Below are 20,350 nucleotides of genomic sequence, written 5' to 3' on the forward strand. Positions count from 1 at the left end.
AAGCATTATCTTGTTCTGCCACAGCTTCGCCCTGGGAGCTAATGTTCAGTTGCTTGTCCACTATGACTCCTTAATCCTTCTCAGAGTCACTGCTTTCCAAGATACAATCCCCCATTTTTTAGGTACGACCTGCATTCCTTGTTTCTAGCGGTGTAGTTTTGCATTTGGCTGCCCAGTTGCCCAAGCAATCCAAATCACTTTGTATGACTGCCTTATCCTGATTATTTACTGCATTGCCAACTTTCGTGTCATCCACAAATTGTATCAGCAGTGACTTTATGTTTACTTACAGATCATTGATGAAAATCTTGAATAGCCATGTGCCTACAACCCATCCCTGCAGAACACCCTGATTCAGTGATGGTGCCTACTGACAACTACTTTAAAAATGTCAGCTTCCAGTTCTGAATCTATTTAATGTATGCTCTACTGATAGTGTAGTGCTAATGTTTTATCCAGAAAGTCATGTGATATTAAGTCAAACGTCCTTGTTCTCTCACTCCCAGATATGAATCACAAAACTTTGTCCTTGAACATTTTTTGGCAAAGAACCATCCACAAACTCTTTAAAAAAGAGTCTGAGTATCCCATACATGGTGTGTAAAAGAATGTCTATCTTCTGGCTGCCCATTGAGGCCTTGCAAACCCTGTGCCACTAGAAACACTTATTTGGGAACTTCAGGACTTCACAGGGCAGCAGGAAACTCGGGATACTGGAGAGATCTCTCGATAGCAGAATGCCAGTGGAAGAGGGAAAGAGGCAATACTCAGGAAGAAGATGTGGTGGAGGGGGAAGCAGAGGGGCTTGTTAGCAAATTTCAGGTTTTACTCTTTGTAGCTAAAGTTCAGTCAAAAACAAATCAAATAAAAAAAATCACTCTGAGCAGCCATTTGCAAAGCATGCTTACCCCCTTTCTGTTTTGTGTCCTGTAATGTTACTGGAACTACCTGTATAAGCAATAAATGGCATAATAGGATTTTTCCAAAAGTGTACAGAACTCTCTCAGACAAGGGACTAGCACTTTAATGGACACCTGCCAAAGACTGAACTGGAAAAGTCTTCTATACTTTAACAGTCAGCAACTTATTCATGAATTGGCCATGAAGCTTCCTTATGGATCTTCAATAACTTACTTTGATTTGACCAAGAGGCAACTGGGCACTTTCATTATGGCCATTCAAGGTACTCCTATGCTTCCCATTGTCAAGTCTGTTTTCCTTTCACCTTCTTTGTAGGTCATGATTTCCCCATCCTCTTCTACTTCTGCAGCTGAAGTAGTGAGTTTTACACTTTGATATAAAGGCCAATCTTAACTTCAGGACTCTTCCTCCTACAGTACCTGAGTTCTGTCCCTCCAGAAAACTCCAAGAAAAAAAATCCATTATTAGGAGGTAGTACGGATACAGCTGGCAAGAGGAGAAAGGTACTCCCCCCAGAGCATATCAGTGAGAAAGGATGTATAAAGACGCCATCCTCTTCCCTTGGCAGTGGCAGCAATTGAGGGAGGGGAAGAAACAGGCCATTCAGTAAAGTCCAGTCAACTGAACACCAACGACAGCAGCAAGGGCAGGGCTTCCTAAATTTTAAAAAATAACCCTCACTAATATTTGGGCAATGGACAGAACCTCAAAGTCATTCCTGATGCCCCCAAATCTGGTTTTATTCATACCCAGTTCCAAATAATGCTGTGTTCTTACAAGTAATGTATAGGGCCTTTATACAACAGGGCTTACTATTTCTCTACTCTCCAGGTGAAGTAAATATGCAACGGACTGAAAACTAACACCCAAACTGGTCTGAAGAGGGGTTCCAGGAGCTCTTTAATACCAAGTTATGGTCATAATGAAGGATCAGTTTATGGGTTTAACTTGCTAACGGTCTACAGGGATCTAGACTCACCCTGAAATGTACCCTTGCTCTAGTATTTCCAATAAATGTTAGACACAATGCAGATAGCACACAGTCCTCTATCCCTGTCTGGACAATACTGACAACTGAACCCTGTAAAGGATTCATCTGGCATGATCTAGAATAGATGTACTGAACTGAAGCACAAGCAAAGACTCTATTAGTCTTACATGATGGTAATTTTATGCGCAGGCTTCCTTGCAAAATATTGTCATCCTTCTGCCCTCCCCCCCCCAAGGTAATTTTCAGACTTAAAGGGATTTTCATAATTGATGTGTGTAGTGGGGCTGCTGCCCCCCTCCCACAGAACAGGAGTTAAAAGCAGTCCTGGAGAGGGCTGAGGCTGGGTAAAAGGGATTAAGAGCAGCCACAGGTGTCGCCAGCTCAATTAGGGCCCAGGCGGCCTTGATAAGAAGGGTTGTGGGGCCAGGAGACAAGAAGTCTCACTCTAGCCCTGGAGTGGAAAGGGCTAGCTACCTGGGAGCAAGGTACCTGAGGTGGAGCAGTGCTGGGGAAGGGCAAAGGGAGCTGGGGAGCTCCAGCCTGGTAAGCCTCCAGACTGCAGGCTTTGTTTAAGGCTAAAAGGTACTGGGGCTGCAAAGGGGCAGCCCGAGGACAGGCAAAGGCAGCAGGTCCTAATCCTTTGCCAATAATGAATGAGTGGCCATTACAGACTGCAGTCTGCCCCAGTGAGCGGGGGCTAGATGATGACTGGGCAGAAAGAGAGAGGAAAAAAAACTTGCACCAGATCGAAGTTCTACTTGTGTGAGTGCATCTATCCAATAATGGAATGAAATGACTATTAATGAATTATGAAGGACTATGAATGGTCATCGGGTCAGGGAAAAAGTGTCTTTATAGCCTGGAGGTTAAGGCACTCACAGAATGTGAGAGACCCAAGTTCAAATCACTGCTTCGATGTCTAATTTTTTTTATACATAGTGGAACAGCTTCAATGGGAGAGACAGAAATAGACTTGTCTGAAAATATCTCATAGCCCAGTGAGTAGAGCACTCTCCTGAAAGGTAGGCAACCCAAGTTCAAATCCCTTCTCCACATAGGGGGGGAGGACTGAACCTGGGTTTCCCATATACCCGAGGAGTGTCCTAACCACAAGGCTAAAGTTAGGAGGCTACCGTCACCTCATTTTGTGAATGGCACTTAAGTCCCCCCCAAAAAAAAAAAATTGGGGGAAAAAACAATTGGTCAAATTTATGTCAAACTCAGGAATAGTTTCAAGTTGACTGAAACTACATTTTTGGATGAATAAACTATTAGTCTGAAAAACTTCATCCAGCTCTACTAAATACTTGTTGCGGTAGGAAGAAGAAATGAATAAAATGGCTAGCTACAAGTGTTTCACCAGATCTGTACTCCAGATGAGACTTCCTTTGCAGGAAAGGATTTCCTGGAACAGAATTATGAGAGTTTCACAGGTGCTTTACGTTACAAGTGCAGAGATGCAGGCTGTTGCTGCATCGTACTTTTCTCTCATGACCCTGACCAAGATGTTTGATGACTTTCTGAATGCAGTAGAAAGACCCCAACTGACTGAATGGTGTTAGTATATCTCAAACATGTGGGGTTCACTGTAACAAAAAACTAACAGATGGCCATGTAAGAACTAGCAAGCAATAGCACAAAAGTTGCCTGCTTGGGTTACTGAGTATGAGCAGCTGCTAATGTCTAACTAGGAGTGCACAAGGACTGAAGTTGACTCACTAATTGACCCCACAATTTTTAGCTTTCATTATTTTAGATGCAATTTGGTGCCCGTAATTAAGTGCAGGCACAACGTTTAGGTGTGATATTTATCCCTCAGATGAAATCCCTCACCACCTGAACAGAGGGATTGATCAGGTAGCTTGTACTTAAATAGGCGCAGGCATGAACAGAAATTATGCCCAAAAATTATGCATGCAAAACTGTACTGACAATAACTGGAGGCCTTTTTGAAGTTTAGTTGTCAGGGCATATAACCTGAGGAGGGACTAGCTACACTACCTTAAATCAACAGGTTTGAGCAGCACTCTTGTTCTGATTTGGTGGATCCAAGACATAGCCTCATATTTGTACGTCTATTTATCCAATAATATTTATCTTGAAGTTTACCAACTAATCTAGCTATTTATTAATTGGATTTGAGTATTTCGGTATTTTTAATCAATATTAAATACAAGTCCTCAATATTCCTTACTGTTCCTACCCTAAATTCCAAGTTGTTCATTGTTATACATACATACGTAGCTCCTCACTGAAGCGGTAGTCACTAATAGTATCATACTATTATTACAGCCAGAGTTTTGCCTATCTCAAACCCTAACAAATGAAGGGAGTAAAGCTGATCAAATACCACCACCTTTCTTCCTTTTTGTTACTGCCTTTCCAAAGATTGACCACAATTGTGGTTAATTGCAGGAGTTAAACTTCCTACAAGTAGTGTAGTTAAGGTTCCAGATTTCCACTGTGGTTCAGCAGTATCAAAGCTATGGAAATGCATTTGGTTTATATGTGAACCACTATACTAGCTCTTTAAAGCACAAGTTCCATATTCACAAAAAGAAAAGGAGTACTTGTGGCACCTTAGAGACTAACAATTCTGATGAAGTGAGCTGTAGCTCACGAAAGCTTATGCTCAAATAAATTGGTTAGTCTCTAAGGTGCCACAAGTACTCCTTTTCTTTTTGCGAATACAGACTAACACGGCTGCTACTCTGAAAAAAGTTCCATATTGCAACTCTAAAATTATCTGATAAGAACCATCTCGCTTCCACACCTCTCTTCATGCAGAAGGATCTTAACACTGAATTTGTTATGCAACTTGCATCTCCAGATGAAAATGCTTTATGAAAGGAACTTTTAGATTCTTGAAACATTAATTCAATATTCATGAAAGTGGGAACTAAAACTTCCTCACACAACTCTGCCAGTTTATCAGCCCTCACCTACAACGACTGCCACTGCTCCTGTCCACACTGCTAATCAAACTAAACTGGGCTCTAGTTTTACAGTTTGAACAAAATGGAGGCTATGAAACCTGAAATTTTTCCCTCTCAATTCAGGATTGAGGCTTATTTCCAGATGTTAAAGATCTCCAGTCTAGTGCCCTGGAATATGAAATAACTAGTGGAGAGAGATTCAAACACGACACAGGAAGTACATAAAAAGGCAGCTCTATGGTGACTTGTGGAAGGAGAGTACCGCTGATAGAAATGGAAACACCTGAGGAAGAAATTAGGTATTGCTTCAGACCAATGGTGTTACACATTTGCACCTGTTAAGCAGCGCTGCAGTAGAGGTAGGTCTACACTACCCACATCACAGCATGGTTGTGGCAGCGCACACGCGGTTGTAGGCACACTTTATCGCCGGGGGAGAGCTCTTCCAGCAATTAAAAAAAAACCCCGAGCGAGCGGGTGTTTTTCCACACCCCTGAATGACAAAAGTTTTAGCGCTGAAAGCGACAGTGTAGACATAGCTTAGGAGTCTGAGACTTGCGTCTGAACAGGGATTTCAGAAAGTCTTTAATAGCACCTCCCCTTTAAGACAGAAAGTACTTCATGGCCATTAAGCCTGTGGTATGTTGGATGCACATTAGTCCACTAATCCTTTTTAGTTGGACCATTTCTCTTGCACAACCTCAGCCATCAACAGGCTGCCACTAGCTGGGGAAGAAATGTTTTCTTGGATCTTCACACCATGATTTGTATTTCACTCAATTACACTAAGCCTCTGATAGAGTGCACTCACCTCCCATGAGTGCCTCCAGTTGGCCAGGTACAATCCCGCACTCTTTCCTCTTCCGGGCCCCCTTGGGACATGCCTGTGTGCCTGACACCTCAACAAGATTTGCATCAGGGACCATAATGACTCTATTCCACCCTTCTAGTCCCAACCACCAAATGGTCTGCTTGGGCCCTGCAGTGGCTTTTAATTGAATTGGCTGAGCTCTGATAGGCTGCACGGAAGAAGCCATTCTAGGCAGCCTGGAAGACCCACCTTCACTGCTTCTTTTCTGGGGCGAGGTGTGGTAGGACTACAGTGCCTCCGGCAAGGGGCTTCAAAGGGTCTGGTACACACCTTCACAAGGCCATTGATGCAAAGTTCAAGAAACACAGAGCTGTTAATTTTCCTCATTTCAACAAGGTACCAACACCGATGTAACAGTTCATCCCACAAGCTAGCTGAAAGTAAGTGGATACTTACTAACTGTACAGAGGTTTAGAGCCCTCCCTCTATAAATATTCTTGGAGCATCTGAAGCAATTCCTTTGCTCTCAACCGCTAGTTCTATGGCAAGCAGAATTTTGGGGCAATCTCTCTAACAGGAGAACAAAGGAATGCTGAAGCCTGTGGGTTCTTCAGCAGCTGGGAAGGATGGTTGGAGACAGCAGAGGTCTGAAATAGTACAACAACAGCGGACACAACCTTGTCTGCGGATAACCTCCCCCCTTTGAGGAGGAGACAGAAAAGAGGCAAGGAGAGCTTTCAGGGAGCAGGGAGAAGTGTGAAAATAGAGTCAGCATCATCGAAGAGTTGATTAAGGAAAGCGCAAAACAGAAAACTAGACAAAGTGGCACAGAAAGATATTCTCATTCCTGCCCACCCCAATCTCCTGAGGACAAAGCAGGAGCTCTTGCTTTGCTTTGAGTCTGCCCTCCAGGGAAGAACCTGGCTTCTGATAGGGATACCCCAACTCTTTCCCCTCCCCCCGGTTTGTCATTCTTTGGGATGTCGGGGGGCGGGGAGGGGAGGCAATGTGATCTGCCTTATACAGCTCTTTAAGAAGCTTGAAGTGCTGACACCTTTCTGTACTGGCAATTTTCCTGTCTAGTACTGAGAAAACATCCTGGAAGTCCTGCATGCAGGGCTCTCTCTAAATAAGGGAAAATGCTTATTTTAGACAGCACCACACGTGCTCCCTGTTTGTATACCACCTCACAGTGGGGAGTTCTGCTCTGAAGAGAGGTGTTGCTTTCAGAACATGGAATGATCTTGGTGTGTTTAGTTTCTGGAAAAGCATGTGCAGCTGGCATATTAAGGTTGCTCTTGCTTCCTGTACATTCAGCAATTGACTGAGGTCGATGGAATGGACCAAGAGGGAGGCTACCAGAATTAACTGCCAGTGCAGGGGTACTCAACACCTGGGGGGGTCACAACCATTCTGCCCTTCCCACATTGCTAAGTGGGACAGAGATCTTGTATGGTCAGTATGGAAAAGGTTAAGAATCACTGACTTAGGGGATTTCCAACTAGTCTCATTATACTAGGGACTCCTCTACTGCACACCAGACACCGAAACCCCCAGATTGCATGGCCCCAAGTCAAGTGCAGTGCATGTGGGAAGAAGAGTTACCTCCTCACATTGGTGCTTATCTTCTCAGCCCTGTTGACATCAGAAACTACTCTGCATACTAATACTTTTGATGTTCACACTTGTCACTCCCTGTAGAGCACAAGCAGGCAGGTGGAGCTACTGAAACTGAGGGAGAGGGCTGGGTAACCATGCAGGAGCGTCCCCAATACCCCGACCACCTCAGAGAGAAACTTCCTTCAGAGAATGTAAAGCCTGCACGGTTGTTAAAAGATTATTCTCATGGCCTTGGAAGGAAGGAATTATAGTCAAAGATTCTAGACGGGGAGATAGTGAAGCAACAGATTTGTTATTGGGATTGTGCCAGCCAGGAACAGAAGGGTAGCTAGAATGCCAAATGGGGACAATGTCCACGTTTAAAAAATAAAAAAGGTTAACCAGAATTAGCAATTGGAACTGGAGAGAAATTTCAGGTGAGTTTATATAAAGAGACACTAAATAAAAACATCTATATCACCACTTTTATCTTCTTTTTAATATTAAAAACTTCCCCTGCCCACTCATCATATCTTTAGAGTGTAAGCTCTTTAAAGAATACCTAGCTCTTATATAGCACTTTCCATCAATCAATCTCAAAGTGCTATACAAAGCTGACAGGGAAACTGAGGCAGGGAAGTTTTGCCCAGCAGAACAGTGTCTGAACTGGAACTAGAACCCAGAACTCCAAAGACCCTGTCTGGTGCTCTATCCCCTCGGCTACTTTGCATCCTTTTAGGGTGCAGATTCTCCATGTCTGCATTGCTTCAACCTAACAGGGCTCTGGTCCTGATGGGGACATTGGACACTAATAATATAAATATGTTGCTAATGTGAGTGGGAGAAGTCATCTACCAGAACAAAATTAGGTTCAAAGCTTGCCCTTACAAGGCAGCTCTCAATTAAGAGTATTTAAGTTTCCTAACTGAAACATCATGATTTTCTATAACACTGACCACTACTTCATCTTTCTTCACCTCCTTTCCCTGAAATGTACATCAGCACCAGTCCAAGATGCCTACTATTGACACAACTGAGACAATGAAGATTTCTCTATGGCCCGCATGTTGATCAGTAGGCTGTATTTCGTACTGGTTCATGAAGCTATATACTTTAAAGCAGGGACTCTCACAATAAATTTTTTGGTGGCCTCTGAGTGTGGGCACCAATTCTTGCTGGTGGCCACTATGACAATTTTTCTTAAAGTACTCAATTAACTTTAGGAAAAACAAATAAATATGCACATATACATGTCCAAATCATTATAATTTATTTATGTAGGGTTTTATTGCAGACTCAATAATAAAAATAATGTGCAGTTCTCTATTCTTTACTCAACCTAAAACAGAATAGAAACACAAACAAGGTGCTTTGCACATTCTTCTTCGTTGTTGTTTCTTCTTTTGTTTTTGCTTGTTCTTTTTTTTAAAAGACTTGCTAGCTAGTAAGTCTGCTGCTGCAAAAAGTAATATTTGTATGTTTGTTAATATCACTTTTCATAGGAGAGTCAGGAAAGCTAATGGGAGGCTGTGAAAAGGGATATTAACAACTGTACAAATATCAATTTTCACAGCCGACTTACTCAGCCTTGACAAGCCAGAGGACAAATTAAGCCCTGGATGGGGAGGTGGGTAAGGATACAGTGGGGGGCCAGGGGTGGATGGATGGGGGGCGGTCGGTGACCCCAGGGCCAGAGCCTGAAACCCTGTGGCTCAGGGCCGGAGCCCACCACTGCATGACCAGAGCCTGGGGACACTATGGGGGCCAGGGACAATGCGGGCAGGGGCTGAGCTCAGAGCCGGCATCTGCCGCCATGTTGCTGGAGTCCAGGGCTGGAGCCCAAAGTCCAACAACCAGAGCCTGCCACCCACTGCCTCAGGGGTGAAGCCTGAGCCTTACCACCCCTGGGAAGGTGGGGAACTCACTGGCTGCCTCCTCTTCCAGCCTTTGTGGCTCCGGGGGGGCGGGTGGTAGGGCCCAAACCCTTTTGGTGGCCCTGGGGGTGAAGCACTGCTTTGCGTGGTCACCCCCCTCCAGTCACTGCCCAAGAGACTGTGGCCGCATTTGAGAAACACTGCTTTAAAGTGCCTTTTATAGTTGTGAACCCTCAGACTTCCCCACATGGCATTCACGCCATATCCAGTGTCACATAAAAAGGCATTAAACAAGGAAATGAGGGATCACACGATTATACAGTATATGTATATGGTAACTGGGTTACTTTGCATGGGTTGATAAAGACTTCCCATGGAAGATGAAGCTTTCCTCTGCTGATTTTACACCCAGACACTATTCCTGGTTTCTGATAAGCCTGATTGCCCTAGCCCTTCTGTTTTGAAGAGGCTTTTTCCCTTCAGTGTGGTAACAAGAAATAAAGTACTACTAGTACGTGACAAATATGGGTCCCATCTCTGGCATTATTTCCATATAATTCAAGTACTGTCGTACTTTACCAGAACGACACACTTAAAAAGCAGTATTATAAAGTTACAAAGCATACTATGTCCACCGTAAGCCAGGATAAAAGCCTCCACTGCAATAATCCTGATAAGAATAGTAGCATGTTCTACCAAGACAACTTTCAGATAAAGTAGACTTTTGTTTAACATTCAGAGCTGTAACTGTAAGGTCAATTCCTGTATGTGAAAACATTAATTATGCTAAATTTGGAGCTTCAGGACAAAAATTGACTCTCTCAATGTGGGAGATCAATGCTGTCTACAACACTGGCAAGTCAAAATAAAGCCAGTACATATGCATGCTAGTTACGATTTCATTCAAGTTACAGTAGAAAAAAAAACAATGAGGAGAATATTTGGCTGCTGGCAACACTCGAGGTATAAGTTTGCAGTGCCCCGATTAGGAAAAATAGCTTTACAACTAATAGATGTGCTAAATGATACTGACACAAAGAATGACTTCGAGCTTTGGATTCCCAAGGCACGTTTCAGAGAACTTTGCAAGGTTCTCTGGTCACTCAAGAGCCACCCCTAGAATATCTGCTCTCTCATATACAAATTTAACAGGGAACATGCCCCTGAGCAAAGAATACACTAGAACTGGCTTGTCTGGATGCAAAGAGAAGGAGTCAACAAGTAAGCAGCACCTTTTTGTTATGCTTCTTCTAAGTTTACTCAAATATTTCCTCTCCCCAACAATGGCAAAAACAATCCGCACTTTGGCCGTTTAGAACACACGCAAGGTAGAGCAATCAGAGGTTAAGTATTTTTCTGAACTTCTTGTTTAATATCTAATGCCTTGCATCCATTATGAGTCAACATGGGATGAATGTGTGTCATGAGACCACACTGTAGTGGGATGTCCCTCATAAAAAGCACTATCCTATATTTTTTACACAGCTGTCCTTTCTTCCTTCAAACATAGCTGATCAATCTATGGACAAAGCCTTAGTTGTCACCTTACCACCACGAAGCTGCAAAATTACACACCTACTTGATGAACCTGAAATACACATTAAAAAGAAAAATAATTTGCATGAAGTTCAAGTTTAGCGGCTTCATACTCCCCTTGATTGATTATATGAAGGAGCAGTATTGCCTCAGGTTGAACACATTGTAAAAAGACAGACACCTGATTATTTGTATTGTTGGAGCCCCTACAGACTAGGAAGGACCTCATTGTGCAAGGCACTGTACAAAGTTAGTCCCTGCTCTAAAGAGCTTACATTAATTGCTATTAATTTTTAACTTGAGTAAAAATAAAATTAAAAATAAAAATCAAGCGTATTGCTTACTCACTCGCTCTCTATATACTTTTTTCTTATTGTCTGTTCCATTATTTTACTCTTGCAAGATGATAGTTAGGCACTCAAAGCATCAGAACTTTAAACTACTCGCTTCCAACAACCCTAAACAAAGCAGCAGCAAGCACCACCACCCCCTTTTCTAGCAATCCTCTTACTGGGACCAACATCATCAAGCAGAAAGGAAACTTGCCAATGCTAAATTAAAAATTGTTTCCTTCTGGTTGTAAACTATGCAATACATACCAGAAAAGACCTTTGAACCAATAATAAAGGTATGACAAGGAAGCAAATCCTATTGTTGCTTGCAAGAGAAACTCTTTCCTTTATAGGACATTAAGAAGGATGATGCAAAAAACGTTTTGGATACACACACATATATATATATATCCAGTAACTCCTCAATAAGACAATGTTAAAGCTGAAAAATCAAGACTAAGATGGACCCCCTCTTACGTAATAAACCACTAATACTATTCTTACCAAGAGAAACTGTAATTCAGTTGCTGAAAATATATTGCACTTGCGTTCTACAAGATTTGAGAGAGATTCACAACATAAAGCCTTGCAACACTTTTGTGAAGAGAGTATAAGACCCATTTTACAGATGTGAAAATGAAGACAGAGAGCAAGGCCCACATTTTCAAAAAATGTTAGCTAATTTTGGATATCCAAATCAAGACACCAAGGGCCAAAGTATCTACTAGTCAACTGAAGTTAATGGTGTGTGGATGCATAGCATCTCTCTGAAGATCAGGCCCCAGAGGTGCGTCAAGTTGGGCACCCAGAAATTGAGACAATCAAAGCTAGTGGACACTTAAATATATGGGCCTAAGTGACTTATACATTGTCGTACAAAAAATCAGATTAAATCCTGGCAAGACACTGAAGGTGCCCTGATTGAGTCCCCACCTCAGTCACTAGAGAGTTTCATATGCCCTTGTAAGTTATGAATGGTGAATACTTGTAGCTGTAAATTAGCAATATTCTAACAAAATCAACAAAATCCACCATTGTTCACCCTACACAGAAAGATTGAAGATAAGCTGAGCATTTTTTATTCTCCAAGCTTGCTTGCCAATATGGTCCTGGTTTGAATCTGGTCCACACTGGTATTAAACAGAGTTGTTACCATCTGATGGTGCTTAGAAGCCTAAGTGAAATGAGTTGGCAGTCTCAGTCTAGTTACCAACAGACAGGTGCACCAACACCACGGCAAAAATTGTATGGGCATAGAGCATGATCTACCCTGTCACCCCAGAGGTAATCCTTTCAGGTCAAAACTGAGGCCTGGTCTACACCTAAAACTTACGTTAACCTAACTACATCGCTCAGGCCCACAAAAAATTTCACACCCTGTGCCAGGTAAGTAGGTTGATCTAACCCCACCATAGAGACAGCTAGGTCAACGAAAGAATTCTTCCGTCGACCTAGCGATAGCCTCTTGAGGGCATAGATTTACTACAGCGACAGAAAACCCAATTCCGTCGCATAAACACTTGCTACAGCAAAAACGGCATGGCTGCACCACCCCAGCTACACCACCGTAGTGCTTGTAGTAGCCTGAAAGATGTCTGAGAAGGCATGCAGTGCTGCCGTCTCAGTTATAACAGTTCTGGGGAAGACTTCAGTCTCCAAGACTGTCTGGCAACTTCCATGATTAATTCCTGCTCACTCACCTTTCACTTTAACGAATTTCAGAGTTGTTTTTCTGCCTCAGATTTCAGACTGCAGGATTCAGAAATGACAGCTTTCTAGTACATAGATTCATAGATATTTAGGTCAGAAGGGACCATTATGATCATCTAGTCTGACCTCCTGCACAACGCAGGCCACAGAATTTCACTCACCACTCCTCTTACATGAACTGTAAGGCAGTGCTACTCAAAGTGGTGGTCCGCGGACCGGTGCCAGTCCGTGAGCTATCGGCTACCAGTCTGCGCACATATTGGAAAAAAAATTGCTGGTCCCCCACATCAGATAGCTTGAGAAGCACTGCTGTAAAGTAAGGACTTGTCTGCAGCACAGGAAAATTGACCAGCATAGCTATTTCTGCTTTAGCTATGCCAGTCAATTTCCCCTTGTAGACAAGACCTAGGTAATGTGGGATGTATAAGCTGAAGAGTGTTATACTTGTGAGCATACCGTTTCCGGTTCTACGAGGGAGGAGATGCCTCTGAAGAGATGAGGGGGCTTATATGTTCACTTTTGTCACAAGCCTTCCACCCCACCATATTCTCGGGGACAAGAGGCTCCAAGGGCTTAAGTATTACTTTATCTGCCTTTCTTTGACTTACTCCAAATCTCCCCACTGTATTTTCCACTGAATGCATCCAATGAAGTGAGCTGTAGCTCACAAAAGCTTATGCTCAAATAAATTTGTTAGTCTCTAAGTGCTCCTTTTCTTTTTCCATTTCACTAAGCATTTCTAAAGAGTCTATCAGCACAGTACTTCAGAACCAACCCCCACCCCTGCCCCATCTTTCCCAAGATTCCCCTGAGGTGGTTTAAGATCTTGGGAGCCAGACTCCTCCACCATGGGGTCTCTAACCGCCCTAAAGGGCTGAATGTCTGTCCCTGACTCAACCAGACAGATATGCAAAGTGGAATTAACCCACAGGGTTGAAAAGGGTGGATCACTTCATGCTTTGAACCTACAAGCCAATGCAGATGTGACAAATGGAGCCCCTCACCAAAAATAGCACCCTGTGAGAAAGGCCGGGTGCTTTTTTTGCATCAGCAAATGGATTCTCAAAGAAGCATCATCTACTAGGCCCCTCAATCCCCTTTTGTTGCTTTGGTTAAAGACAAAATTATTAGGGAAACATGTTTTCAAGCTTTAATATAGTGGTAACAACAATGGAGTTTTTAAAAAGAAAGCTATATTTTAACAATAGCTTTATTTTATATTTTAAGAATTTATTATTTTTATTTAAAATATTTATTTTAAAATATTTATTTATATTTTTTTTAATTTAAACCCAAAAAAGCGTATGAGTGATCCCTGGAGGTTAGCAGTTCTGCAGAAGCTTGCTCAACCCTGGGTACAGTGAAGAGAAAGAAGGTGCCTTTTTTTGCTTGATCAGCAAGCGGGGGTCAAACAAGGAAAGGCACTGACTGGCTCTAAAGTGAACCACATCCAGTCCTCTTTGGAAAGCAACCTGGGGATAAAGGGTTCTTGAGGGTGGAAGAGCAAAAGATCTGACTCTTAAATTCAGAGTCCTAGCCTGGGAGAATATCTGAAGTACTTAACTGAGTATATTCCTTTAAAAAAGTATTCAAGAAGTAGATAGACTGCTTTATTAAGTATTTCTTCATGTTAACAGTAACAGTCAAGCAGAGAAATATTAAGATGGTGATTGATTTGCATACATGGCTTCCATGGACAAAGTTTTTGTTGTTGTTGTTGTTTTTTTTAAATAAGAAAAAGTTACCCGTTAGTTTACTGCCAGTTCACTTTTGTAACTTGTCCATCTTTTAGCCATTTTCTGCTATTCCTCATCTCACTATCAACCATGTATGTCCTATTTGGCCTTTTTCTTTACCTAGCATCTACTATTAAGAGTAAGCAATTATCCCATTTTGTTCCAATTCCAGACACACTTTTTGAGGGTCGGAAGAGATCTGTTCTTAACTACAAGAAGGGGAAAGAAGTGGTATGCACCGAGTTTGGAAATGTAAATCCTCCGGCCCCCTTCTGAAGCATGCTGAACCAGACTCCCTAGAGTTCATGTCATCAAAAGGCCACAGGAGTCCTCTCAAAATATTCTTAAGAGGATTTAGCCCCTTTTAAAAGGGACTTACCACGTGGGTGGTGTCTCCATTTAAACATTTTCTAAGGCCAAAAAAAAAATGGCCCTCTATTTAAAGACTTCTCATTCCAATGAAAAGGCACTAAGAATTTTTGCACTATTTTCACTGGAAATATTTTGAGCATCTGTCTCTAATGGTAGTTCAGTCTTCCAGTACTGTGATTTAGATAGAAAGTAATAGAAGATGGTCTTAGACAGAATGTTAGCTGTAAGAGGGGTGCAGGACTATATGTTAAAGAATTACTTCCCCCTCACCCCATTCCCCCACCATAATCTCCCCTATTAATATAAGAGCCTTAGTTAACACCTTCTTCTGAAGGTTTAAATCTTTATGAACTTTATGGAATTAGGAATAACCACCATAAGGGTTAATTTCTGTCCTCTGACAGTCCACAGGAGTTGTGCAAATCCAGGCCTAAGGACTGATTTTCAAGTGCTGAGCAGCCATAGCTTCCACTGAATTTCTTGGCATACTGAGTGCTCAGCATCTCCAAAAGCCAGGCCCCACTACAATAGAGTGGTGCTGTAGACACTGGTATAGCTTAAAGAAAAGGAGTACTTGTGGCACCTTAGAGACTAACCAATTTATTTGAGCATGAGCTTTCGTGAGCTACAGCTCACTTCATCGGATGCATCCGATGAAGTGAGCTATAGCTCACGAAAGCTCATGCTCAAATAAATTGGTTAGTCTCTAAGGTGCCACAAGTACTCCTTTTCTTTTTGCGAATACAGACTAACACGGCTGTTACTCTGAAACCTGGTATAGCTTAGATACTGTACGCCCCCAATTACTCTATAACTCAGAGCACAGGGCTCTGGTGATGGAAAGTCCATGTAACAGAGGCTGGGTTTAAGAAAGAGACACACCGGGCACAACCAACTGTGCTATTTGTTGACAGTGGTGAGTATATTGTTAACTCTTTAGGGCAAATTTATAAATGGGACTATAAGAACTGTCTAGACCAGCGGTTCTCAAACTTTAGCAACCGAGAACCCACATTTTGATTTAAAATTTTTCACAGACTCCCCAAGCCCCCAACTCCACCCCTTCCCCCAAGGCCCCACCCCACCTCTTCCCACCCCTGCTCCTCTTCCCCACTTCTTTCTGCCCCCTCCCCGAGCACGCCCCATCCCCGCTCCTCCTCCTCCCTCCCAGCGCCTCCTGCACGCCGCTGAACAGCTATTCCCCGGCGTGCAGGAGGCGCTGGGAGGGAGGGGGAAGGAATTGATCAGTGGGGCCCACGGACCCCAGTTTGAGAAACGCTGCTCTAGACTGAAGTTTGAATACTTTTAATTCTAATCAAGTATAAGTTTAATACTGGCCATGACATCATGCCCCTTTCTCCCAAAAACGTAGAAAGCCCCACAGAATTGTTCCCTTGCGATCATGCTTGTAGATATGACTGTGAGTGAATTCATTTAACAAAGTCATGCTGGAAAACAAAAGCACTGGACTGGATATCCTGTTTCCAGAGCAATCTGTACCAAACCACATGCTTAACTGGTGGGTTAAAAAATACAGTAAGATTTACAAATATGACAACAGCAAATCAAGTTTGTTTTTTAATATAGGCTATGACTTTCATTATAATCTTTTGATGAGACTATACTGCACCTTCCTGAAACCTCCATCGCCATGTCAGCAATGAACACCTGCAACAATTGTATAAAAAGGAAGCTTATGTCCTCATTGTGGTTTGCCAGTAGCACTAAAGACAGTGACCTGAACAGCTTATTAATTAAAAAACTGCTACATTTTGACCAACACTTAAGACGGTTTCTAGGTCATTTCACAGTGCAAAGTATGAATATCTTGATGATAATGGCATTAAAACCCATATTTCCTTCAGTTTTTATTGCAAATCTCATTAAAATAAATCTAGACCACCCTCCCTGGAAATTCTAGATTCTTCACAGTGTCAGCCAGTACTCAGCACTAAGCACTTGCTCACTTACCTAAGGAATGTGTTTCTTTTAATTATAACAGTAGTCTGTACTTTTAAAATTCATAATTTAACATAGGCTGGCAACTAACTTTAATAGAAAAGTCTTTTAAAAACATGGGCAAACAAGATATGGATCTGGGGGATGGAGTTTGTGCATGGGTAGTGCACAGCAGTTTAAAACACCAGTATTTCACGTCTGGAGAGCTGGGCTCAACTGTTATGTTAGCCCAAACAATTAAGCCTCATGGGCCCCCCTGTGGCATGGGGCACTGGGCAATTGCCCTGCTTGCAATGCATTTTTTATTTAAAATATTAACTATCCTAGATTAACACAGGGCACTGGGGTTATGTTGTAGTAAGTTTTGTTGTCAGGAGGAGATCACAGTGCAATGAAGTTTGAGAACTGCTGTTTCAGACCATGTGAAGAAAGTGAGTTTGGTAATCTCATCATTGAGACCCTAGTGGACATTTGCCCACATCACAATGCCAGAGCAAGGCCCAGCGCTGGAATGCCTGCAGGGCCAGGACCAGGACTATTAAAATCCCTTAGAGAAACCATGTAGCTTATTTAAATTTGCTCCGCCACTGCACCTGCCCATCCATTTTATGCCTGGGTCAAGCCAGTGCAGGACAAAAGTCCTTTATATCTATGGAAACAAAGAAGACTGTTTTTCTCTCACTACAGACCCCCTCTTTATGAGGTTACCCAAACTTCTTCATCTTGGCTCCCAAACTACACCACCAGTCTTTGTTGTAACAAAGAAGTGAGGCTTGCCTCCAGGAAGTGCTCACAAGACAGTAAGGAGGGTGCAGTGTGTTTAATTATTCCAAAACATCCACCTTCCCACACTTTTAGTTGATTATGCAGAGTCCTCCAGAAATCCCCCCTCCCCCCCCCATCTGAAATGACAGCTCCAAGTACTAGAAATGCAGGGCAAGGTCCGGCTTTCCCTCCAGAAAGGGGGTTAGGCTATGAACGAGGCAAACTGCCTCTAGAGCAGGCCAGGGGAGGGATGAAGCTGGAACTACCAAAGTAGATGAAGTGATTTAAAAATTAAATGGGCCAGGCACCCAGTGGCCTGAAGCAGGAACCTGACCAATCACTTCCAGGGGGCCATCACGAGGCGGGCAGAGGGCTGGGAGATCAGGCCCAGGCTGAGAAAGCAATTGGGGGGAGGGACTGGGGGATAAAAGAGGGGGGCTAAACTCAGGAAGAGGGCGGGGGGGAGGAGAAACCTTAATTATTCCCCCATTGTGCCCCCCCTCCGGGTCACCGCAGCTCGGGGAGTGCCAGAGCCTAAGGGCAGGCGAGGACCTCCCTGGTATTGCAGGACGGTGGGGGGATGCTTCTCCCAGGTTCCTCATTATGGGGCGGGGGAGAAGCGAGGGTTGCTCTTACTGCTGGCCCCTGCGTGCCCGGTCACTAACCTGCTGGAGGGGCATTTCCGAGCCCAGCAGCGCCCCGGGCAGCCTCCGGGAGGCAAGGAGGCCGCACGCGCGTGTGACTGGGGGGGGGACACGGACAGTCCCAGGCCAGCGGCAGGAGGAGGAAGCGGGTGTCCCCCTCCCCCCACTCGGATCAGCGCCCCCTCCCTCCTGCCCGGCTCCCAGTCACAGACGCGGCCTCCGCGCACGTGTGCGAAACGTCACCGGCGAGTCCGGGGGTGAAGCGGAGACACCAGCTGGGCAGAGCCCCCCGCTCCCCCCAGACACGGGCAGGGGAGCAGCGGAGCCTGCATCTACCCAGCTCCTGGAGCAGGGGTCGCCACAGCCGCCCCCCGCTGAGGACGCCCCCAGTGAGTGGGGATGCCCCAGCGCCGCGAACTCCCTGCAGCGCCAAGCACTGGCCTCAGCGGGCTCTTTGTTGGAGCCACAAATATCAGTGGGGGTCGCTGGCCCTGCCGGTGAGAGGGGAACAGGCTGCAACCACCCCTCCCCCCGCCTTATCCTCTGCACCCGGGGCAGGGCACCACTGCCCCAGCTGCAGAGAGGAGGCACCACCTGGAGCGGGCCCGAGTTGGCGGTGGGGGGGGGGGGGGGAAGAGACAAAAGTTTATTGCAACACGACGTTGTCCCAGCCCTTCCTGCCCCCCGACCCCGGCTGGAGATGGGACAGCGGGGCCCTGCCCGGGGCTCAACCCGAGTGTCCCCTTCGCCCTCCCGCTGGGATGGGGGGGAATTACCGGGGGGCGGCCTCCGCCTCCTCCAAGTGCTGGCTGCAGCAGCGCCGTCCTGCCGGCGGGTCCGTGCGGGGTGCAGTACAGGGAGCCGCCAGCGGGCTGACCCCCCTCCGCAGTGAGGGCAAAGGCACCGGGAACCTGGGAGGAGGAGGACACACAGGACGCCGCCGCCGCGCCGCTGCGGATCTGGATGAAGGTGCCAGCGGCGAAGTGGGCTGGGAAGCTGGCGGGGGTCACCCGGGAGTCCATGGAAGGTGCGGGTGGCTGCGCTGCTAGGGCCGCCGGCTGGAGTCCCCTTCTCATCCTTCCCTCTGGGTCTGTCCCCGTAGCCGAGTCTCTACCTCCCTCCCCCCCGGCCTTCCCGGCTGCTTTCCTCCTCAATGCCGAGGCCCGACCCAAAATACTGGGGGCGGCGGGTGCCGGGGGGGATCCGGCTGCAGGATGCGGGGTCCCAGGGGGGGATGAAAGCGGCGGGACGGGCAGATGCGGCGGATGAAGCGGGGCCGCTCCCGCTGTGTGGGGCCGGCTGGAAAATGGCTCCAGGAAGCGGCGGCTGCTGACAATGAATGAAGGGAAGGGAGACGGGTTACGCGCCAAGGGCCTCCCGCGAAACTCGGATTTCCCGCCCGCTTTTCAAACGACATTTGCATAGCTCCGCCCCGCAGGTACGTCCCATAAGGCTGGCCCTCCCATTGGCCCGCTACTTCCTCACTCCCATCCAATGCCCAACCCTGTTGACACCCTGCCTGATTTCCATTGGCCCACTGCGGTGCGGAGTTGCCTCATTTGCATAGGGTCTATTCATTGGCTGTGGAGGCGAGGCCGGGGATTCCCCTCTGAGCCGCCGGGATGCCGGTGCGCCGTCTCGGTGACAGTGACAGCCGGCGTCTGCGCGTTCTCGAAAGTGCCCGGGAGGTTCCGTTCCCGGTGTGTTCCCCTCCCGCCGCCCCAGCGCGAGCGCGGCTGCTGCGGCACAGGGGGAGACTCTGCGGTCGTACCCCGGCCAGGGGAGCGGCTCTGGTCCGGCCGGCTTAAAGGGCTGGGCGAAGGCTAAACTCAAGGAAGACTAGCAGGTGAACGCCGCATTCCTTCGGCGACCGCAGGGCGCACCTAGCAGATGGGAATGAGAAATCCTGCTAGACCCGTCCAAAGAATACAGCCGGGAATACATGAGTGCAAAGGACACAGCGGACAGTGGCACCGCAAGCATCCTTGTGGAGAATAGTGTAACTGGGTTGGAAGGGAACTGGCGCATCTGGACTCAGTGGGGTGGCGAATCTTTTACAGAGCAGTAAGAAAATCCTGTGATGGAGACATTGCTAGTAACTGTTGAGGTTTGCATTGAAAACGGACTAAAACTGCCTTGTTTCACACTGATTAAATTTGGCGTT

At 45.5% G+C, this 20,350-nt stretch overlaps 1 protein-coding gene across 3 annotated transcripts in view; it reads right to left on the reverse strand.

Moving 5' to 3' along the window:
• Window positions 1-19,528, reverse strand: part of E2F3 (E2F transcription factor 3) — a 55,723-nt gene extending 36,195 nt beyond the window's left edge. For 2 of the 3 annotated variants that reach the window (XM_075125358.1, XM_075125357.1), the window contains exon 1: window positions 18,963-19,528. In XM_075125358.1, the coding sequence (XP_074981459.1) occupies window positions 18,963-19,262 (300 nt within the window). In that variant the 5' untranslated portion in view covers window positions 19,263-19,528. Of the gene's footprint in view, window positions 1-18,207; window positions 18,408-18,962 lie in introns of those variants that run through there. The other variant, XM_075125359.1, reaches the window with a different exon arrangement.
• Window positions 19,529-20,350: the final 822 nt, after the last annotated feature.

Source organism: Caretta caretta, chromosome 2, assembly GCF_965140235.1.
Source record: "Caretta caretta isolate rCarCar2 chromosome 2, rCarCar1.hap1, whole genome shotgun sequence".
In the NCBI taxonomy this organism is placed as follows: domain Eukaryota; kingdom Metazoa; phylum Chordata; order Testudines; family Cheloniidae; genus Caretta; species Caretta caretta.